Below are 18,231 nucleotides of genomic sequence, written 5' to 3' on the forward strand. Positions count from 1 at the left end.
TTTCATTGGCAAATGGAGAAATCCACTGCTTCAGCTTGTTTAATCTGATGGGATTTGAGAGGTTTCAAAGAGGCATGAGATAACTTCAAGTCTCTTTTCCATGTCAAATAAACTGATTTGTCATTCTAGAGAAGTGTTTCACTTTGGCTCAAAGTAGTTGCACTGAGAAACTGCTGATGCAAAACTTTTGTCTTCCAGAGCTTTATCCCTCCTCCTTCCCTGCATGTGCACACATACAGCCAAGTATGTAATTCTCCAATTAGTGAATAGCTGTGATTGTCCCACAGAATTTCTTGAGAAAGAGAAAAGAGCTAATCCTGGACAGAGTTTTCATGTTTCTTCCCATCTTGTATTTTATTTTGTTACCAACAGAAAATGGAGGATTTCTGCTAACAGGAATAATTATTTTTTTTTTCTGTATCCTGAATGAAGTGTGCTGCAGTTATAAGCAGGAAATTAAAGTATATATTAAAGAAAAGAGCACGTTGTGGTTAATGCTCCACTTTCAGGTCAGATGAGCACTTGGCTTCTCCTGCTTTGTGCTGCAGCTGCTGGTCTTTCTCCCTCGTGGCATCATTCAGAGTCCTACGCTGACCTAATAGAAATGTTAGTACAGGTGCTGACTAAGGAAGAACTTTCTTCTAAACTAAAACCAGTTAACAAAACAAGTCATCGCTTGTACGGTAGCCAGGCTATCCCCACAGATAAGCTGGGAGCTGGCTGGAGATCTTCCATACCCTTGGATCTGACACAACTGGCTGCTGACCACTGACTCTGAAGGCTGTAATGGCTTTCACAGATTTACGGTAGGTCAGGCAGTTTATGCAGGGAATTGCTCAGCTCTGTAGCTGTAAATCTTTCCCAGAGGCGGAGGCTGTAGTATTGCATACAGCTTTTACATATGGCTTCATACAAAAGGTTCGAAGCCCTGAGGGCTCTTTGAGCCAGATACTGACCATTGGCTCTGTTATCTGACTTTGCCTTCCTATTGCGGGAAGTGCTTGGCCGTGCTGACTGTCCCGGACTTTTGTATTAAACTGTCTCTAAGCACGCTGTGCCTCTCCTCAGGTGCTGAACAGAGGGTGCTGTGGGGAAGTGGGGGTGCACTGGGGACCTCGGCACAGGAGCAGCCAGCGAAGCTGCCCCCAGTGCGGACGGGGATGGGGTGACCACAGTGTGACCGCAGAACGGTGCGGGGCTGTGGCATGCCGGTGGCTGCAGCGCATGGTTTGCAGAAGGTGGTGGGGCTGGTTTAGTTCGGGAGCAGCTCTGGGCAGTGCCCAAGCTCGAGTCCCCTAACAGCTAGGTGCAAGTGGATGCAGCTCTCTGGATTTTGTCCTGGGAGGAGCGCATGGGAGAGAGGAGAGAGGGAGGCTGGTGAGCAGAGCCAAGGGAAGACAGATTTTGTTGTAGCAAGAAGCGGTGGGCTTGCATGGGATAGCCAGGGGTCTGTCAACGCTGATGCTGCAGGTTGGGTATACGCTTGGGTATGTTGCTTAATCTGCTCAGTCTCTCCCTTACCACCCTTGGAAGGTGGTATTGGTTTTTTATCTTCTGTGTTTTGCACAGAATTTCTTAGGGTAGGGAGGATTACTTAATCTCTTATGCATGTACTTTGCGTAAGCAGAGCCCTGGTCTCGGCTGAGGCACTCTGTCAACCTGTTACTGCTTTCAAAGCACAACAAACAGCCCTGTCCTACTGACGTGCCTCCTCCTGCCTATTAAGCGTTTAAATATTTCTCCACATCCGATACTGTGACAGCATTGGAGGAAGGCTGATGAAAAGGCTGAAGTACCCCTGAGTTACTGGGTGACACTACCTCTGCCAACAAATTGGAGAATGCTGTTGCTCATGGCTTTAAAAAGCAATCTGTTCAGGAGGGGACGTGCTACTGGCTCCGCTTGCAGACTACAGTGCTGTAGCCAGGCTGTTGGCATGCAGCCTGTGCTTTCCCCTTCTTCCCCCCCAGCACCCTTGTTGGTGCACCAAGACATCACACCATGGAGATGAAAATAGGACCCCTGAAGTGATAAAGCAACAGGAGGTGGGGATGCTTTCTCTCATGAGGAAAGTGCAGCCCAGCCAGCGGCGGTGGGGGCACCATTAGCAGAGCAGCTCCAGGGCTGGTTAGCAGGGGCTGGAAACGCACGCAAGGCTCTTGCCTGCACTGGAGCGGGGTTGTCTCAGCCCAGATGCTCATGGCTGGGGGAGCTCAAAGTCACAGCAAGCGCGTGGTGCTGTAATGACCTGCACTGAGGTGTCATTCTGAATGCAAAAACAATTTTTAAAAGGAACCCAGAGGCAAGCTTTTTTGGCTCAGCCTGCTGGGCTTTACCCTCTTCCAGACCACTGCACCCACGCCTGCATGGCTGTCCCCTGGTGCCAGTACAGGGCCCCCGTCCTCCAACAACATGCAGGAGCCCTTGCCTTGCCCTTGTGCAAAGCTTTGTGATTAACTCCTTGCTTTTCAATCTAGACTGTGGTGGAAGAGGTTTGGTTTCTTTTTTTAAGGCCAGCTCTGCTGGAGGGAGGGTACCCTCCCTGTAACTCAGCTCTCTTCCACTGTGGGTTAAGCCGCGTTGTGCTTCCCTACGTGTGCCCTCTGACGGTGGCTGCTGCTGTGCAGTGCTATTCACACTGCAGCACCTTCCTCGGGAGGCAAATGTTCCTCATCTCCCTTCTAGATGTGAAGGATTCCTACCCAGCTGAGGGGCTCAGCTCTCCCCCTCTGCGCTCTCAGCATCCCATGCAGGCACACAGAGACACAGTGCGGTGTCAGCATCCAGTCTCAGCAGAAAGCTCATAAACGTTGGTGTGGGAGGAAGCACACTTAAACGGAATTTAAGCTGCTCTACAGAGGGTACAACTTCAAAAATTGCTGCCTTGGGAGGCAGACAACCCTATTATGCTTGGTACTAAAGGGACATACAGTTCTCATTAGTGATCTTGTTTTCTCCCCTCCTGCTCTGTTATAACCACTCAGATACTTCCAAATATTTCCCTGTTGATTTGGTCTCTTATTTAACAAGTGTTGAATCTGACTGCACTGTGTGTGCACGCAGCTACAGGCTAAGCCCACTCTCCTCCTTTCAGTGGCCAGTCCGGCCCAAACCACCACATCTTGTGTTTCTGGACAACCAGAAAAGGCATAAAAAAAGTATAATATTTCATAACTCTTGTCAAAGGCTGGTCACAAGGTCAATTTAAAATAAATTAATATTTTTTTCCTTAGGAGTGAGTGAACATTTGGGCTTGGTAGGACTGTCAGCCTGGGTACTTGACCAAACTGGTATCCTGATGCCTGTTTATTTGTTTTCCAGGCATTGATTCAAAGCACAGCTCAGCAAATTTGCAAGCAAGTCTGCTTTCCTCTAAGGCCTGGCAGCTCACTTTATGCTGCCTACCTTGTGTCTGCTGCCTGGGTTTCTGAGATGAAGGCAACAGGACTGCCTTGTGCCCATGTACATTGAGAACTCCTGCAGGCTTAAAGCAACCTGCTATGCTGGAGCCTAAGAAATGATCTATCTGATGGGACCAGGTCTTAAATGTATATGTGTGCAAGTATATTTATATATGTCCTATGTAGGGTTAAGCTTTTTATGAGATCCGTTCATTTTGGCCAACTAAAAGCGTGCCTTTCCAATGGCTCCAGTAGCTGTGCTCTTGCCAGTGATATCAGGAGATTCAAACTTCCAGCAAGGAAGAGATTAAAAAGAAAAAAAAAAAAGAGAAAGAAAACTAAATATTGGAAAACCATTTCCCACTAACTCTATTGACCTGCTAGACTATCTTCAATCGTGGGCAGAATTGGCAGGGTTTGTAGAAAGCTCTTACTGTCTTTTCTTAATGCTTTTATCACTGAAGTGCACATTTATCCACAGAATGTGCATCAGAAGTGGAGTTAGAAGAGCCTCGGGGGTTTATCTCTGCTCCTTCCTCATCAGGATACGTGGGAAACACAGAGTGCTCTTGGATACTCCGACCGTCTCTGAAGGGCATGACAAAGATTATAGTAAAGCATCTGTCAATAACATCATCACTGAACTGCCAAGAGGAGTTTCTTGGGATTTATGAAGAGAGCCAGCAAGGAAGAAAAGTGCTAGGTAACAACAAATGATCCAGCTGAGGACACTCAGTCCTAGAAATTTCTCACTTTCACTTGGGCCAGCTTCAGAAAGGGTTTCCAGCCCCAGTTGCACAGCTCCGATGTGTGGCAACCTGAAGTTAAGCTTCAGGGCCCAGGCTGTAAACTTGGCTGGAGACCTTGATCCCTGTGTCAGCGTGCTGCACTGACCCAGCAGGAGAAGTACACTAAGAAATAAGCTGTGGTATTTGGGCAAACCCTTATGGATACTTTATATAAGTGACTTATTCAAAGTCAACCCCCCTTCCTCCATATATTTTGTGACAACAAACTGAGATGCAACAACAATACATATTATTTGCTTCTTGGAGGTGGAATGGATGACACTGAAGCATTAGCATCTGGGAAACAGGACTGTGGTTCTTTATACCAGAAAATATATTATCTCCTGTGCAGAGGACTATGGTCTTCCTTACCCTGACCCTGCTGAGGTGCAATCCGGCCACTGAGACACTAGTCTAGATGAACACAATCCACAGAATTAAAAAGAAAAAACAACAAACAAACAAACAAACTAAAATAAAATGAAAGTGAGAGCTTTAATGCTCTTCACTGGAAAGTTTTGATTTCTGGAGGCCTGTATGTCCACATGTGTGGTTTGCATACGGTGCAGTTAAGTAAACGTGCAGTTAAGTGCAGTGTGGCAGGAAGCAGGAGCACATCAAGGTTACTCCAGTGAGTTGGGCTGTTTCAAAATGCATGGAGGGAATGTTTTTTGCTTCCTGTTTTAAAGGCTCTATACACAGAGTAGGTGAAAAAGTAGGAGAGAGAAGATGCACGCTCCTATATCTGAAATGGCAAGTCGAATGCCAACTTTCTTGTCTGCTGTATGAGCTGTGTAGTCTATAAACATTTTTATATATAAAGAAAAACAATCTCTACCTCCACTGTATTGAAGTCTTGGGACAGAAGGGAGAACCAGCACGCCTTTATGTACACAAGTGATGGGCTTTAATTTAGTTACTATCACTGAAGTACTGTAGAGTCACTGAAGCAGGTTCATAGCCCTGAAAAATACAAAACAAGGCGTCAATGTCTGAAGGGGTAAAGAATAAAACAAGCTCTACTGTAAAAACCTGAGGAACCAATTTCTTTAATACTGTGTGGGGCTTTGATTTACTTCTTCCCCCTCCTGCTCTCTGTCATTCTGGAAAGGATGTAGAAGTACAGGGGAGCCTAACAGCTGTCCAGGGGTTGGTTTGGCTCTCTACAGGGAGAAACTAAACAGGCTGGAAAAGATAATGGAGGAGAAATGCAATGGCTTTATAGGCTGCTATGAATGGCATAGAAAGGTGACTACGGAATGCTCAGTCACTAATTTTTGAAATATAAAGAGTAGGGACATCAAAGGCAAGTATCAGACAACAACTTGAAAGCAAAAGGGATTAATTGGAACTTGTTGGCACAAAATGTAAATGGGGAGGGGGGAGTAATTTGGAAGGAGTGTGTGTGTGGGGGAACTCATGAAGGCTACAGGTGCAGAAGTGTTATTGGGTGTGCTGAAGGATCTCTGACTTGTGAAGGTGTTCCTTCTCCTATCATTCCCTCCCAGCTCTTCAATGTGTTTGTTTCTTCCCCTCCCACATCCCCCTTTATTCTGCCTTTCTTTAGGTTTAATTTCTTGTGATTACAGATGTTATGAATGAGTTATACAGAAGCATTTCTCCTGGGTAGGTATCCGTATTGATTTCCTATTAGACTGAGTGTGGTGGAGAAATCCACCATCAGCCTTTGGGAATCCTGTAGGTGAATTCTAGTGAATGTATTCTCCAAATATTTTCCAAACTAAGCAATGCCTCTGGAGAAAGTTTTGGGATAATAGCTATTCTGTTTAGACCCTTGTCCTTTTACATCGCATTGGTGGTGATGGCTAATGCTCTAGGGAAGAGGCTGTATTTAATGTCTGGGTGTAAATGAGGGCTATGTGCCCTCACGTTAGGAAAATAAACTGGTTTTGAACAAGAATACCATTTTTTTACCAAATACACTAGTAATGCTTCCAGACAAAGACCTTTAGGGTAATGAGACATGCTGGGAATATTTTTTTTCATTAAAAAAAAACCCCAAACCACTGACCAAATCTTCATTTTAGCACATCAGTTAATTCTGGGTTGGAAGTGAAAGGACAGGAGAGGAGAAAGACAGAGGATGTGCTAAGAATCTCTTAGAGAACTCCACAGCTATCTTCCTCCAAGAACTTACTTATAAAAGCACACAAAAAAAATAATCTAGAAGTATGTCTATTACAGCTGAGAATAGCAGTTTAACTATCATAACTATCTATATGCAGGACAGAAGAAAATACTATCAGAAATGGGGCCATCAGTCAAACTTTTCCCTGAATAGGAGTCTAATAGATTGCTCCCCGGAGCGCCCTCCAGCACACAGACTCGCTGCTATGTAATAGCATTTGTTATGGCTGGCAGTTTTTCAAGGTTGGGTATATTAAACTAGATTCCTATGTCTATTTATATGCCAGCATATTGAAACAGCCTGTTTTCTTTCTTTTTCCCCCTTCCTTCTCTAGAGCCGGTGAGCAACAGAAATCAGTGGGTGCCTGTCTCTAAGCCTAATTACTTTTACTGAGGAACCTAAAACGTAGACTTGGGCTTTAATGCCAGCATGAGCCAGAACTTTAGGATGATGGTATGATGGAGGAGAAAGAGGCTGGAAATGTCAGAGAGCCAGGAAGTAACCCGAAAGCAATTCAGTGTGCATGACAACTGAAAATACCTATCAGTGAAGATGGAGCAATGGCAAAAATTCCCTGTCCCTTCTCACTTACAATTTTAGTCCAAGAATGAACACTTAAGCAATCTAGTGATTTTTCAGGACAGAAGGCAAACAAAATGCCTAGTCTTGTAGGTAGACTTTGGGCAGCTGATACTGTGCAATGAACTGAACGAATCCTTGCTGGTCATCAGTGGGGCACTGGTTGCAGGACAGGGACTGGAGGTGCTGCCTGCTGCCTCATCAGGAGACTGCGCAGCAGCTACATTACTGGCATCAAACATCTCTCAAATGTGAATTGTTCCCCACTTTTCTGCTTTGCCACAGAGTAACCTGATGATTTTTGCCCCCATTTCTCAAACGGTGTTTTTACAGCCATGGTGGTGTGCTTGGATTTGCTTCTAGCTGTGCTGTGTGGTACCGTGCAGTCTCCTGGGGTCCTCCAGAGTCACGGACCTGTGGTGAAGGAGGTGCTCCACTCCATTGGCCCTGCTGCTTTTGGCATTGAAGACTTGATGCTCAGGGTCCAAGATACAGTCAAGCTGTACAACCACTTCTCTCAAAAGATGAACTCACATGTTTGATCAAAGCTTCAAGAAGGTACTTCTATTTAAGATGTCTTTGGGGGCTTTCTGGAGACTTTCCATACAAAAGATGAACTTTTGAAACGAGCATTTCAAGGTTCTTGCTCTCTGAATTGGTTCTCATGATACATGCTTTTCAATGAAGGTGTTATGTCATATAGGAATTGTCATAGTCCCCAGTGGAAATCCATATAAAACTTAATATTAAAACTGAATTTTATGCTCGACGTTCTTATTATTCCTAGGACAAAAACGTAGCAATGCTCAAAAAAAACCCCAAGAAGATGAGCTCAGAGTTGTCACGATGCACGGATGTCATCCTTACAAACCAGGAAGGGATGATACACCATGAGATACTGGGATACACCATGAGATACATAAAGTCCACCAGGTGAGCACCTGAGTTCTTCTGGCTTTTGGAACTCTCACAGTAAGGTCTGCAAATATCTGTGGTGTGTTTTTTTATGAATCCATAGGTATTTCAGTGCATTTTTTGAAAACCGGGCAAGTTCCTCAAAAAGAGTTAGGAAATCTGGGGGGCACCAGTACCTTCTTTCCAGCAAACAGCAGACAAATCTAACACCTCTGGGCAAAGCTCTCCTCACAAATCATGTCTGAGGCCTGAACATGGTGTAACTGAATGTTTAACAATGGCGGTGCCAAACTTTGTCAGTAAAAATCTTCTGGTGCTTTGATCTGTTTCCTTTCTTCCTCCCCTTATCGTGCTTAGTTAGGGTAAGAGATAACTTTCCATTCACGTGGCAATAGCATAGACTTCTAAACTGTTTGAAAGCTTAACTTCAGAAGTAATGAATAATATGACCGAAATAGATTTGGACCAGTATCCCATCTTTGATTTTTTTTTTCCCTTTTCTCTTTTTAATGGGCATTACAATCCCTTTTGCCTTTGCTCACATTTTGATAGCTATCCCTAGGAAATAAGAGCCAATTGTAAAATATTCTGGGATTGCGACTTTGTTCTTTACTTTGTGCCGCAGCTGCCACTGGAGAATTGTAGCCCCATTAAAATCCATTATTCGGCTTGAGGTCCTGGACTTCTGGACTGAAAGAAATCTCTCTAATTGTCACGGCCAGCTGATGGTGTATGAAGGATTTGGGCTAACCAAAGAGTTAATAGGTGAGAGAGAGCTCACCTTAATTCTGGGGTGAGAGAAACAGAGGAGCTGAACTAAGTTTCTTTTGCAGACAGAGAAGGGAGTTTTACATGGCACACTTCCATGCTCCAGAGGGATTTCTGATAACACTTGGAGCTACTTCAGCTAGCTCACTATCTTTCCCTTCCTAGAAATACTGTTGCAATCAAATGTATCGGATGTGAGGTCCTGATCATGGCATGGCTTTGCTCTGGAAAAACATGAGTCTGTCTGGGTTGCTCTTTCCCAGGCTTGAACTTGCAGCATGACAACTTGCTCTGTGTGTCCAAAGTCGTGTGCCAAAGGCAGCAGGTCAGAGCGATGGAGCCAAGGGAAAAGAAGTTTTTCTTACTGCCCTGCTATGCCGGAGGAGGTACCTTCCCACCCTGACTAAGGAGCTGTTGGCTTGGTTATGTAGGATAGTGCTGGGGAAACAAAGCTGTGAAACTATCTTCTCTATTGGAAAGAGAAAGCATAGACTGGAGATTTAAACTGTTCAGGTGCTCATGGATACAAGGTTCTTCAGTTCCAGGTCTCAGTTACTCCCCCAGGGAATATAGATGTCCCACAGCCCTGCGGGCATTGCATAGTGTCTTGCATAAAAGAGCCTGAGGTGGGGGCTGCCTGTCAGAGCAGGGATTTCTTCCAACGAAAGTAGTCCAAGCAGTGGGCATGTGCCACTAATGATTTGTAGTGGTTATAATGGGCACTTCTAACTATTTTAATTACCATTTAGTTACCATTCTGGTTGCACGTATAGCAAGCTATCTTCTGGACATGTCTGTAGTCCAATGCATGAATTCAAGTCTGAGTAAGAGGCTTTTAGAAAGGGAAATCTTTTCTGACACTGCATTTTGCAAGGCTGAGCCTTACAGCCCTCAAGAGAAAAAAAAAGGAAAGTGGAAGGCTTATGTCCCATCCTGGTCTATTTTGCAGGCAACTTCGGTGGTGATGTTTCCCTCTATCCCATAAAATCTCAAGGTTCAATGGTGACAGTGACCTTCACTTCCAGGGCTGAGGCAGCCATGAAAGGCCTTCTCCTGACTTACTCTGTTCATGATATATTATCTAGTAAGTCTATTAAGATTTTGGGGTGCGGGTAGAGAAGTAGAGGCTAAAGTATGGCTGGGATATATATATATATATATAAGTATTATGTATGAATGAAAAAGATTCCATGCTGTTTAGATGTTTTCTGAAGATGTTGAGTGATGTATTAAGCAGTCTCAGATCTATATGTTCTGAAGAGAAATGGCCATTAAGAATGATAGATCTTGAGTTCTGATGATTAAATGCATAAGTAGTGATCTATGTCCTGTGCTTCCCACTATAAACCTGTAAAAAGGAGATAACTGACTTAGCTGTTGCTCTCTATATGCCCCTTTCCATTCTGCTCCACAAAAGCAGAATCCCCTGTCCCCATGGACTGTCTGTTATTACTTCAATAATCTCTCTTCTGCTTCTTCACCAGTAGGCAAAACTGCTGTTGGGTGCTGCTGTTACCACTGCTTCCTGCCCCCAAACCTCACCTCTGCTGCGTGCCCAGGGAGCTACGCAGTTAATTGGGCTCTGAGCTTAAAGATCAAAGGAAACCTCCTGCATTTTCTTGCTTCCCAGGCCAGGGTTCAGCTAGTGACATGGGCAGACAGTTTTCTCTGTGAATAGCATTGCCCTGGCACCATTAAGCAAATTAGTACTTTTATGCCTCAGATTAAAGAAACTTGGAGCTGGGGAGATATATCCAGTCTGACTCTTTTGTTTTTGTGGAAGCAAACCATTTTGCATTTCTAGCGACTCGAGACACATCTAATCTCCTTCCTGCATCCCCCTTTCTTCTGTCTTACCTGTGCTTCTCACTGCAGGGTGAAGGAGCACATCTGCTTCTCCACGTATCAGGCAAGTGAGTTGGGCTTCAAAAGTAAATCACAGCAATTAAATTTCTCATATTAAAATTCATCAGACTTACAGGACCATCAACAGAGGCCTGTCCGCTTTTTCACGTGCACACACGCATTTCCAAGGTGCACTCCAAGCCATATCTCTGAAAACCAGGAGGTGCCTTCTCCATTCACTCAAAACTCATCTTGGCTCAGGCTCCCCTCCCTGGAATAGCCCTGTAAGCTCGTCTGCGTTTGTGTACTTCAGGTAAGGCAGTGATTTCCTTTCAGGTCTGAAAGGTGGAAACACCAAGGCTGCTGAGAAAGGTAAGACTGGTTTTAAATTTCCAAAAAGAGCAAAAAGCCTATTTAAAAAACAACAGCAACAACAAAAAAAACCAACCCAAAACCAACAACAAAACAAAACAACCTCCCCCCCGGCCCTTACCTCCTTTTATGCACATTTTGTACTTGTGGCTTGGAGGCTAATCTCTGTCACAGGTAAGTGTGAACACTTGGGTACGAGACTGTCGCCAGCAACATTAGCCATGTCAGTACTAAATGTACTTTCTTCAATCAGCACATCCCTATTTTGCCATATTCACTTTCAATTCCCATTGCCAGAGTTGCTACGTATGCTTGAAGAAATGAATGGCTACTTGAAGGAAAAAAAAACCCCACCTAAAACAAAACAAAACCCCACCAAAAAATCCCAAACTTTAGCTAATTCCAACAACCTCAAATAGGTTGGATCCAAGATCCTTGAACCCATCTCTGCACTTTGTATGAGGACTTGAACTTTAGCCAGGTTGACCAGCCCATTAGGAAAGGTTACTCCAAGTGATCCTGTATGTAGGATCTCGGTGTCTGGCTTCTAGACCGATCTTCAGAGTTCAAGCAGTTTCCCAAGTCTGTAGCCCTTTCCCTGGTTGAACAAGTTCTCTGTGTACATGGCACGTAGAACACGTGCTTTGAAGCCATGCAAATGTTCACTTCAACCAATAGAACTTAAGATCTAACACTAAGATCTCTTCTTTCTCCAATATTAATAGGCCTGCTTAAGGAAATTCATGCAGAAACAGGTTTTTCTTTGTGATATGATTGTTTTATCTTTTTCTTCTTAGAGTGCCCAGGCTTTGATCTAATTCCAGTTGGAGCCACTGAAATAACATCTCTCAGTTACCCTGGCATTTACCCTGACATATTGAACTGCACTTGGATAATTTATTCTACTTCAGGAAATAAGCTGAAGGCTGTACTTAACGATTTTGTAACTGAGGGTGCAATGGATTGCATTTGGGATCATTTGAGTGTTTATGATGATCCACATCTCTCTTTGAGGCTTCTGGGTAGGTTGAACTACATGTTCATTTACTATCTTCCTCTTCTGACCCCTTTTATTGAATGAAAGTGACCACGTTCCCTTCAGTTGTGGGGTGTGGGAGGCAGGGAGGAGGGCAACACCATCTGATTAGTGCCTGTATGGCAGGGCCAAGTGGCAGCAGGCTTCCTGAGAGCCATTGAGAGCAGCTACTTCTTCAGTAGAAGTGTCCTGGACTCAGCAGCTCTTGACTTCCAGCATCATGGCTGTGTCTGAGAGGATACTTCTATCAATCTTTCTTTTAAACCCTTTTTTCCTTAACCCTTTGTATCTTGGTACTTGTCTCACTCTGTGTCTGAAATAGTTTGAGCAGATGCTGCTGTGAATACTGAAGCTGCATTGGGCCATACAGACATCAGGATCTTTGGGTACCAAAATGTTCACTGAAATGGCTTCATGTTTCCCTCATTCTCCCTCTGTCTCCTCCCTTTTTCCTCCCATGTACACAGACATTTTAGAGAACTGGTTATTGAAATAATCTCACTAAAGTATGAGAGATGCACTCATATAGAACACAAAAACAATTTGGCTGTTGCACTAGGCACGACCTCTTCAGCCTGGGTAGGGAATGATATTGCATAGGCCACTAGACATGTACCTCCTGAAATACCTCAGAGAAATCCACTAATACCTCTGAGAATCAAAAAGCTCAGATTAAAAAGTCTGTCCCTGGGTATAAGTGTAGGGGCTGTCTCTCAAACTACTTGGTAATGACTACAATTGCAGTATTTTCTTCTTCCCCTCACCAGCAAACTTCTGCGGCCAGAAAATGTCTTGCAGCATATTCTCCAGCAGTAGCTTCCTGACCCTGGATTTTAAAACTGATGAATCTGTGGGATACAGAGACTTCAAAATCCTTCGTGGAAAGTTGTATCGGCAGCCAATGCGGTGAGCTGGAAGGCAGCAGCTGATGTAAGTAAGGCTCTGGGTCTTTCCCTGCCTAAGCCACAAAGCGATCCTGTTGTTAAAATAGTATTGAAGGTTACAGACAGGGACATCCGTAATGTTTATTTGCTGAATGTGCTTCCCCAAAAGCTATTGTCTGAGATCACTTCAAGATACTCTTCCGTGCTCTGTTGCATCCAAAACCGCAGAGAGTTAACTCGGTGCTCACCCCAGGCACTTCACACGAGGTGGTAGCCCTCGTATCTCTGCTGTTCTCACTGTCACCAAGCCAAATACAGAAACGTCCCTGAGGAATGGCTGTTTATTTAAACTAGTTTTGGGGTCGGCTTGTTTTTGTTTAAAACAGATGCTTATTGGGAGGAACATTTAGTCTCAGCATGTAATTGACCTCTGATTAATTAATAACCACTGTCTGGAATCTGAGACTATAAACAGGAAGCAGAATGCCAAACAGTTTAATCCATCTGTGTTAACTTTTGCTCGAGAGCTTCACTTCTCTTACTAAAGGGTTGTGCCTTTTCCTGGGGCACATAAAAGGGATAAAGGAGTCTGTTATAAAAAGATTAGTTCCCATGGTGTGATCCAGACTGCCACCAAAACAGGGAGATGTGTTTTATCTCAGCCCTTAAAAATCTCAGTAGGTTTCTCCAAACCAACTCTACCAATTACAAGCTTTTAAAGGACTTACTTTCTGTTAAACCTTTTTTCCCCTTAGACTCATCCTCTGTATTACCAGTTTCTGAGGAAAGTAAATACTGTTTGCTTCTAGTTTTGTTTCTTTCCTTTCTCATGCTAACACCTCTTGTGATCAGTGAAAGCTTGTGGTGGTGGGATATGGGTTATTTATGCACTGTTTAATTCGCTGTTACTGGAGATGGTTGGGAACACTTTAGTGAACTAGTTTTAGAAAATGGAAACTTACTGTAATACAAACACTTCATAAATAGAGTTTTGACTAAAAAAAAGGGGTCATGAAATGCTTCTCACCTGCAGAATGTGACTTCCTGAAAAATCTGTGGAGAGCTGCTTACCCAGGACATTTTGCCAGCCTGTACATATCTGGGACATCGAGGTTCAAGTCCTTCCTCAATTGGTATTAGTTGAGGACTTTATTTTTTGGTATAGCATGCATGGACAACTTCTGTTCTTTTGAAGGGAAAATTAGAGCAAAGCATTCCCAACTCTCTCCAATACAGACATTTCAATCCCACCAGTGGGCTACTGTGGAACCTTTGGTGTGGACACAGCTGTCCACAATGATTCTGGTGTTAGTTTCGTGTTGGACAATACTAGCTCGCCTGGCTGTGACCAATTTTATTTAACAAAAAAAATACCCCAAACCCAACAAGCAAACAAACAAACAAAACCCCAACCAAAATATCCTCACTAAGAGTGAAGAAATAATTCCAGAGAAATGCAAATTTCCAGTGGTGGATCCGTTCCCTGTGCAATAAGTACTGAATCGCTGGCAGACCCATGCGGGAAGTCCATGGCGGATGAAAGGACCTGGTCAACCCTGGTGTCCTCACCCTGTCTGGCCAGCCTGCAGTATGAGCATTAACACTTCTGTGAAGGTTTTCTAATTGATGAAAAATGGGTCCTGACAGCTGCACACTGCAACTTCAGGTGGGCAATGTACTCCCCCATCAGAGCACCGAGGGCTTGCTAGCCTCCAGACAGGACAATTTCTAAGCTGTCTTGTCAGTCCTGGCAAACAGAGATGGGCTTACTGTTTCCCACATGTCTACATACATCCAGAGCTGCCCTCCAGCAGCTTAAACCTTCCTGTGTGGCTTTCTGTGCTGCTAGCAATGGTGGCAGTACAGATGAGGCATGGGCTTTGGTGTGTCCCTAGTAATTAATGTATGCATGCAGTCCTGGGAGAGCTTGTCCTCTGTCCCCCCCCCAAAAATGCTGATTATGTCTCTGGCCCCCCCTTTATATACTTACCAGCCTCAGTTAGGTTGAAGTACTACATGCTTCTGTTGAACCTTCATCTTTATTCTATATAGACACCCATGGTGGTGGCATAGGTCTCGAATGTTTCATCAAATTAGTTACGCGGCACAGGTCTCTAGCTTCGATGCAAGCTTCATCCGTGTTGGGGTCTGGCTCCTGAGAAGGTGAGCGACTGACTCACCTCTGGACTCTGTGTTAATGGTAGCAGCAGCAGCAAACCTTTGGAGATACAAGTCAAAGTTCTCTGTCAGTACAGCACAAAAAGCACTGATACCTCAAGTGCAATTCCCAAAAGTGTCCCTGTGATGTAAGGTTGTGAGTCTTGAAACATGAGTGTTGCTCGGCAGCCAATGTTGCGAGTGAACTTTGGACTCTTCTGTTGTCTGAGTTATGGGGTTTTTTAGACTGGAAAATACATTTGTTTTTCTTCCTCTTTGCCCAATGCCCAGACAGAACAGTTCTGGGGAAAAAATATTTGTTGCCAAATGTGAAAGATGACAACCCCATGCTTGTGAAAGCCATGCTCGCGCGCTACGGCTTTGGTGGGTTTCCTGTCAGAAATGACCTGGCGCTCCTGGAGCTGCAGAAACCCATTTAGCCGGGTACTGCTTGGAGCCCGTCATATCCAGCTGTGCTGGGGTTAATGGTTATGATAAGACTCTGACATGGAGCACAGTGTTTAGTATTGTGTGTGGGGATGGGGGTGGGAGGGCATTTGTGTAAACACTAAGGAATGCTAAGAGTGAGATGAACAGCGAGCCTTCGGACAGGCTTGCTTCCTGTTATCTAGTTAAAATACAGCATGGGGGTTAGGAATGCTTCTGCTGTTGTCAACAGGCTTTGAATCAGGCTCCTCCAAGCAGACTTGTCCGTGACCGTAAGGTATAAGTGTAGGCTGGACGTGATCCTGAGAATAGCAAAGATCACTTGTTCTACCTGTCTTCCCAACCCGTCACAGCTGTGCTATGACCAGTGAAGTTAATGAGCCAAAAATAAGCATGCATGTTCCAAGGGAGCTGTTCTTATTTTTTTTCTCCATGAAGATTGGTATGCACAGTGCTAATATAGTATGCAACAGTGCTAATATAGTATGCAACAGTGCTAATATGATACGCACCTCTGTGCCAGTAGCAAAGTAACGTCTGAGATCTCAGGGGCTGAAATTTAAAGAAAAAGCTTTTCAGTTGCCTGTACCCTTTGTCTAAACCACAGAATAGTCTTGTTAGAGGAATATTTTGCTGCAGTGTATGATTTAGATTTTATACAATGAAGTGCAAAGCTTGGATAGAGCTGAGAGAAATTACTCCTTCCAGTTTGTTATGTGCAACTTGGGGCAGGACTTGGGAGAAGGAATGGGCAAGAACTGAGGAACTGGGAAAGAAATGAGAAGAACTGAAAGCAAATGTTAAGCAGTGGGGAAAAGTGATCTAAATAGAGCTGGTGCACAGGAACAGAGCATGTGAATAAGGAGGACACATAAGCATATGGATCTTGCTATGTCCTGTTAAAAGAAAATGCCACAGTCATTTCAAGAACTGCCTAACGACCCACACTGATGACGGGAGGCTTCTGTACTCAAGGAGTGAGGTTCTGGGGCAAACTGGCCTGAGGAAAGTGTCTTCCCTCACCCCCCCTTGATTCATGCCTCTTTGGAGGGCCTCCTCTCTCATCTTCTTAGAAACAGCCTTCAAAAGATGTTCAGTTTGACTATGCTGTGGCCTCACAGTGGTATTAGGAGAAAGCCAGATTTGACTCATTAAAACAGCGCTCTCAGGCATCCAGCAAGTACAGCGAGGGAACATATATATTATTAAAGCTCTGTCTCATCTGTTTTGCAGTCTGGTTATGGGATATTTGGGAGGAGGGGGAAATGAAGCAGTGAGTTATGAGGCAAGAAAAGGAAGGGTCTGACTGAAGTAAGAGCAGGGAAGTTGTACCTGCTGTTGATGGGAATTTGCTGTCCAAAACAGGCAGTTCTGTGGCAACGACTTACTCACCAGGCAGCGGGGAGGAAGCAAGCACTGCCGCAAGATGCTTAACAGTGGGGTGGGGAGAGATGGAAGCTGGCAGTGAGCACAGGTTACTCTGACATGAAAGAGCACCTATGACCTATCGAGGGCAGTGACAGCTCAGACTGGGGGTAGTGGCAGGGGAGACTCCCCCGTCTCCTTAAATGTTGCCTGCAGCATGTGAAACTCTTCTCAAATAGGAGCTAGGCTGCCTTTTCTGTCGGAAAGCTGCCACTTTGGGAAAGGTGGAGGCTACGCGAATGGGAACAAATCCAAGGGAGATGAGGTTGTTCTCATGGTGTCTTAGTGCCTGGGGCCTCTGGCCTGTGTCACCCCTGCTGCTCATCACATTTAATTGTTTATCAACCTTTAACTGGTGCTCGTAATTCCTTATCTTGAAGCTGATTGGTGTAAAATGTCCTCATCTTCAATTAAAGGTACAGCATCTCTTAATTTTACTGCACTGGCTCAGTTGGTGAGGGTCTTTAAGTGGAGGTGGGTATCCTAACTTCTAGATGAGTAGTTTTCATATTATAGTTAGTCAAGTTGACCTAAAGGGCACATTTCATGCAGTATAGCCAAGTTTCTCGGGCAATCATCCCACTTAAGTTTCTGGTACCTGGTTTTAGGTCCAGTTGTTCTTTCTATCCCATTGTCTCGTCAAGAATAATTTACCCAAATGATTTACAGCATTACAATCACAGAGGTTTCAATATCAATACCACCTCCTCGTTCAAAATGGCCATGGACCCCCTGCCAGGAGACGTGGGGTACGTGTGCCTGAATGTAGCTGGCACAGAACTGGTCTGCATCCCATCTGACTGGGCCTTAGCCAGAGTCTAGTACAGATAGCAGCAGGGAAGTACGCTACTCTCTGGTTGGAGGGTAATCTGGGAAAGTTGGTGAGGTGATGACTGACTTGGGGATGCTGCCAGAAGGTTTGCGAGTCCTCATCTGTGCCCTGCAAGAGGCTTTTGCCCCTGGTGGTATGCTGCCTTTGCTATCTCTTAAGGGCTTGCCCCAACCCTTCTGATCTTTTGGTGACCCCTGTAAGAGACAAGGGAGAGGTATGGGGACTATAGGGCTTAATATATCATGCACGCTTCCCACAGGTGACTGCCACCCTATTACCGCTCCTGGCTGATGGGCTTGGTTTCCCCCTGCCGGCTGCCCACCGCCCAGCTTCAGAGGGCCCCGCTCCAAGCTCCACTGACTGCAAAAGCCAAGGTGGCTCCATACAACTGTCTGGAGAGAGACTCCTTCTACTGAAGCATATGAAATACTGTTTTATGCAACATTGGATAACATACATGCAAAGAGAAGTAATCCCCAGATTGGGATCTGCCCCCAAAAGCACATGAATGGCCACCAGGAGAGTTGCAGGGCAGTTAATACAGCGTGACTCCTACCTCTGCAGCACCCCTGATGCTGCTGTGTTTCCCAGAGGAAGCACTGGCTGCTCCAACGAGCAGAGATCTCTCTCCTC

General features: G+C 44.8%; 1 protein-coding gene across 1 annotated transcript in view; it reads left to right on the top strand.

The window, feature by feature from the left end:
• Positions 1–15,334, top strand: part of OVCH1 (ovochymase 1) — a 30,300-nt gene extending 14,966 nt beyond the window's left edge. Inside the window, 8 exon segments of the mRNA XM_009883639.1 lie at positions 7,251–7,453; positions 7,705–7,850; positions 8,458–8,597; positions 10,782–10,817; positions 11,615–11,839; positions 12,621–12,759; positions 14,790–14,900; positions 15,190–15,334. Of these exon segments, the coding sequence (XP_009881941.1) occupies positions 7,251–7,453; positions 7,705–7,850; positions 8,458–8,597; positions 10,782–10,817; positions 11,615–11,839; positions 12,621–12,759; positions 14,790–14,900; positions 15,190–15,334 (1,145 nt within the window).
• The last annotated feature ends 2,897 nt before the right edge of the window (positions 15,335–18,231 follow it).

Source organism: Charadrius vociferus, unplaced genomic scaffold (genome assembly GCF_000708025.1).
Source record: "Charadrius vociferus isolate BGI_N301 unplaced genomic scaffold, ASM70802v2 scaffold304, whole genome shotgun sequence".
Classification (NCBI taxonomy): domain Eukaryota; kingdom Metazoa; phylum Chordata; class Aves; order Charadriiformes; family Charadriidae; genus Charadrius; species Charadrius vociferus.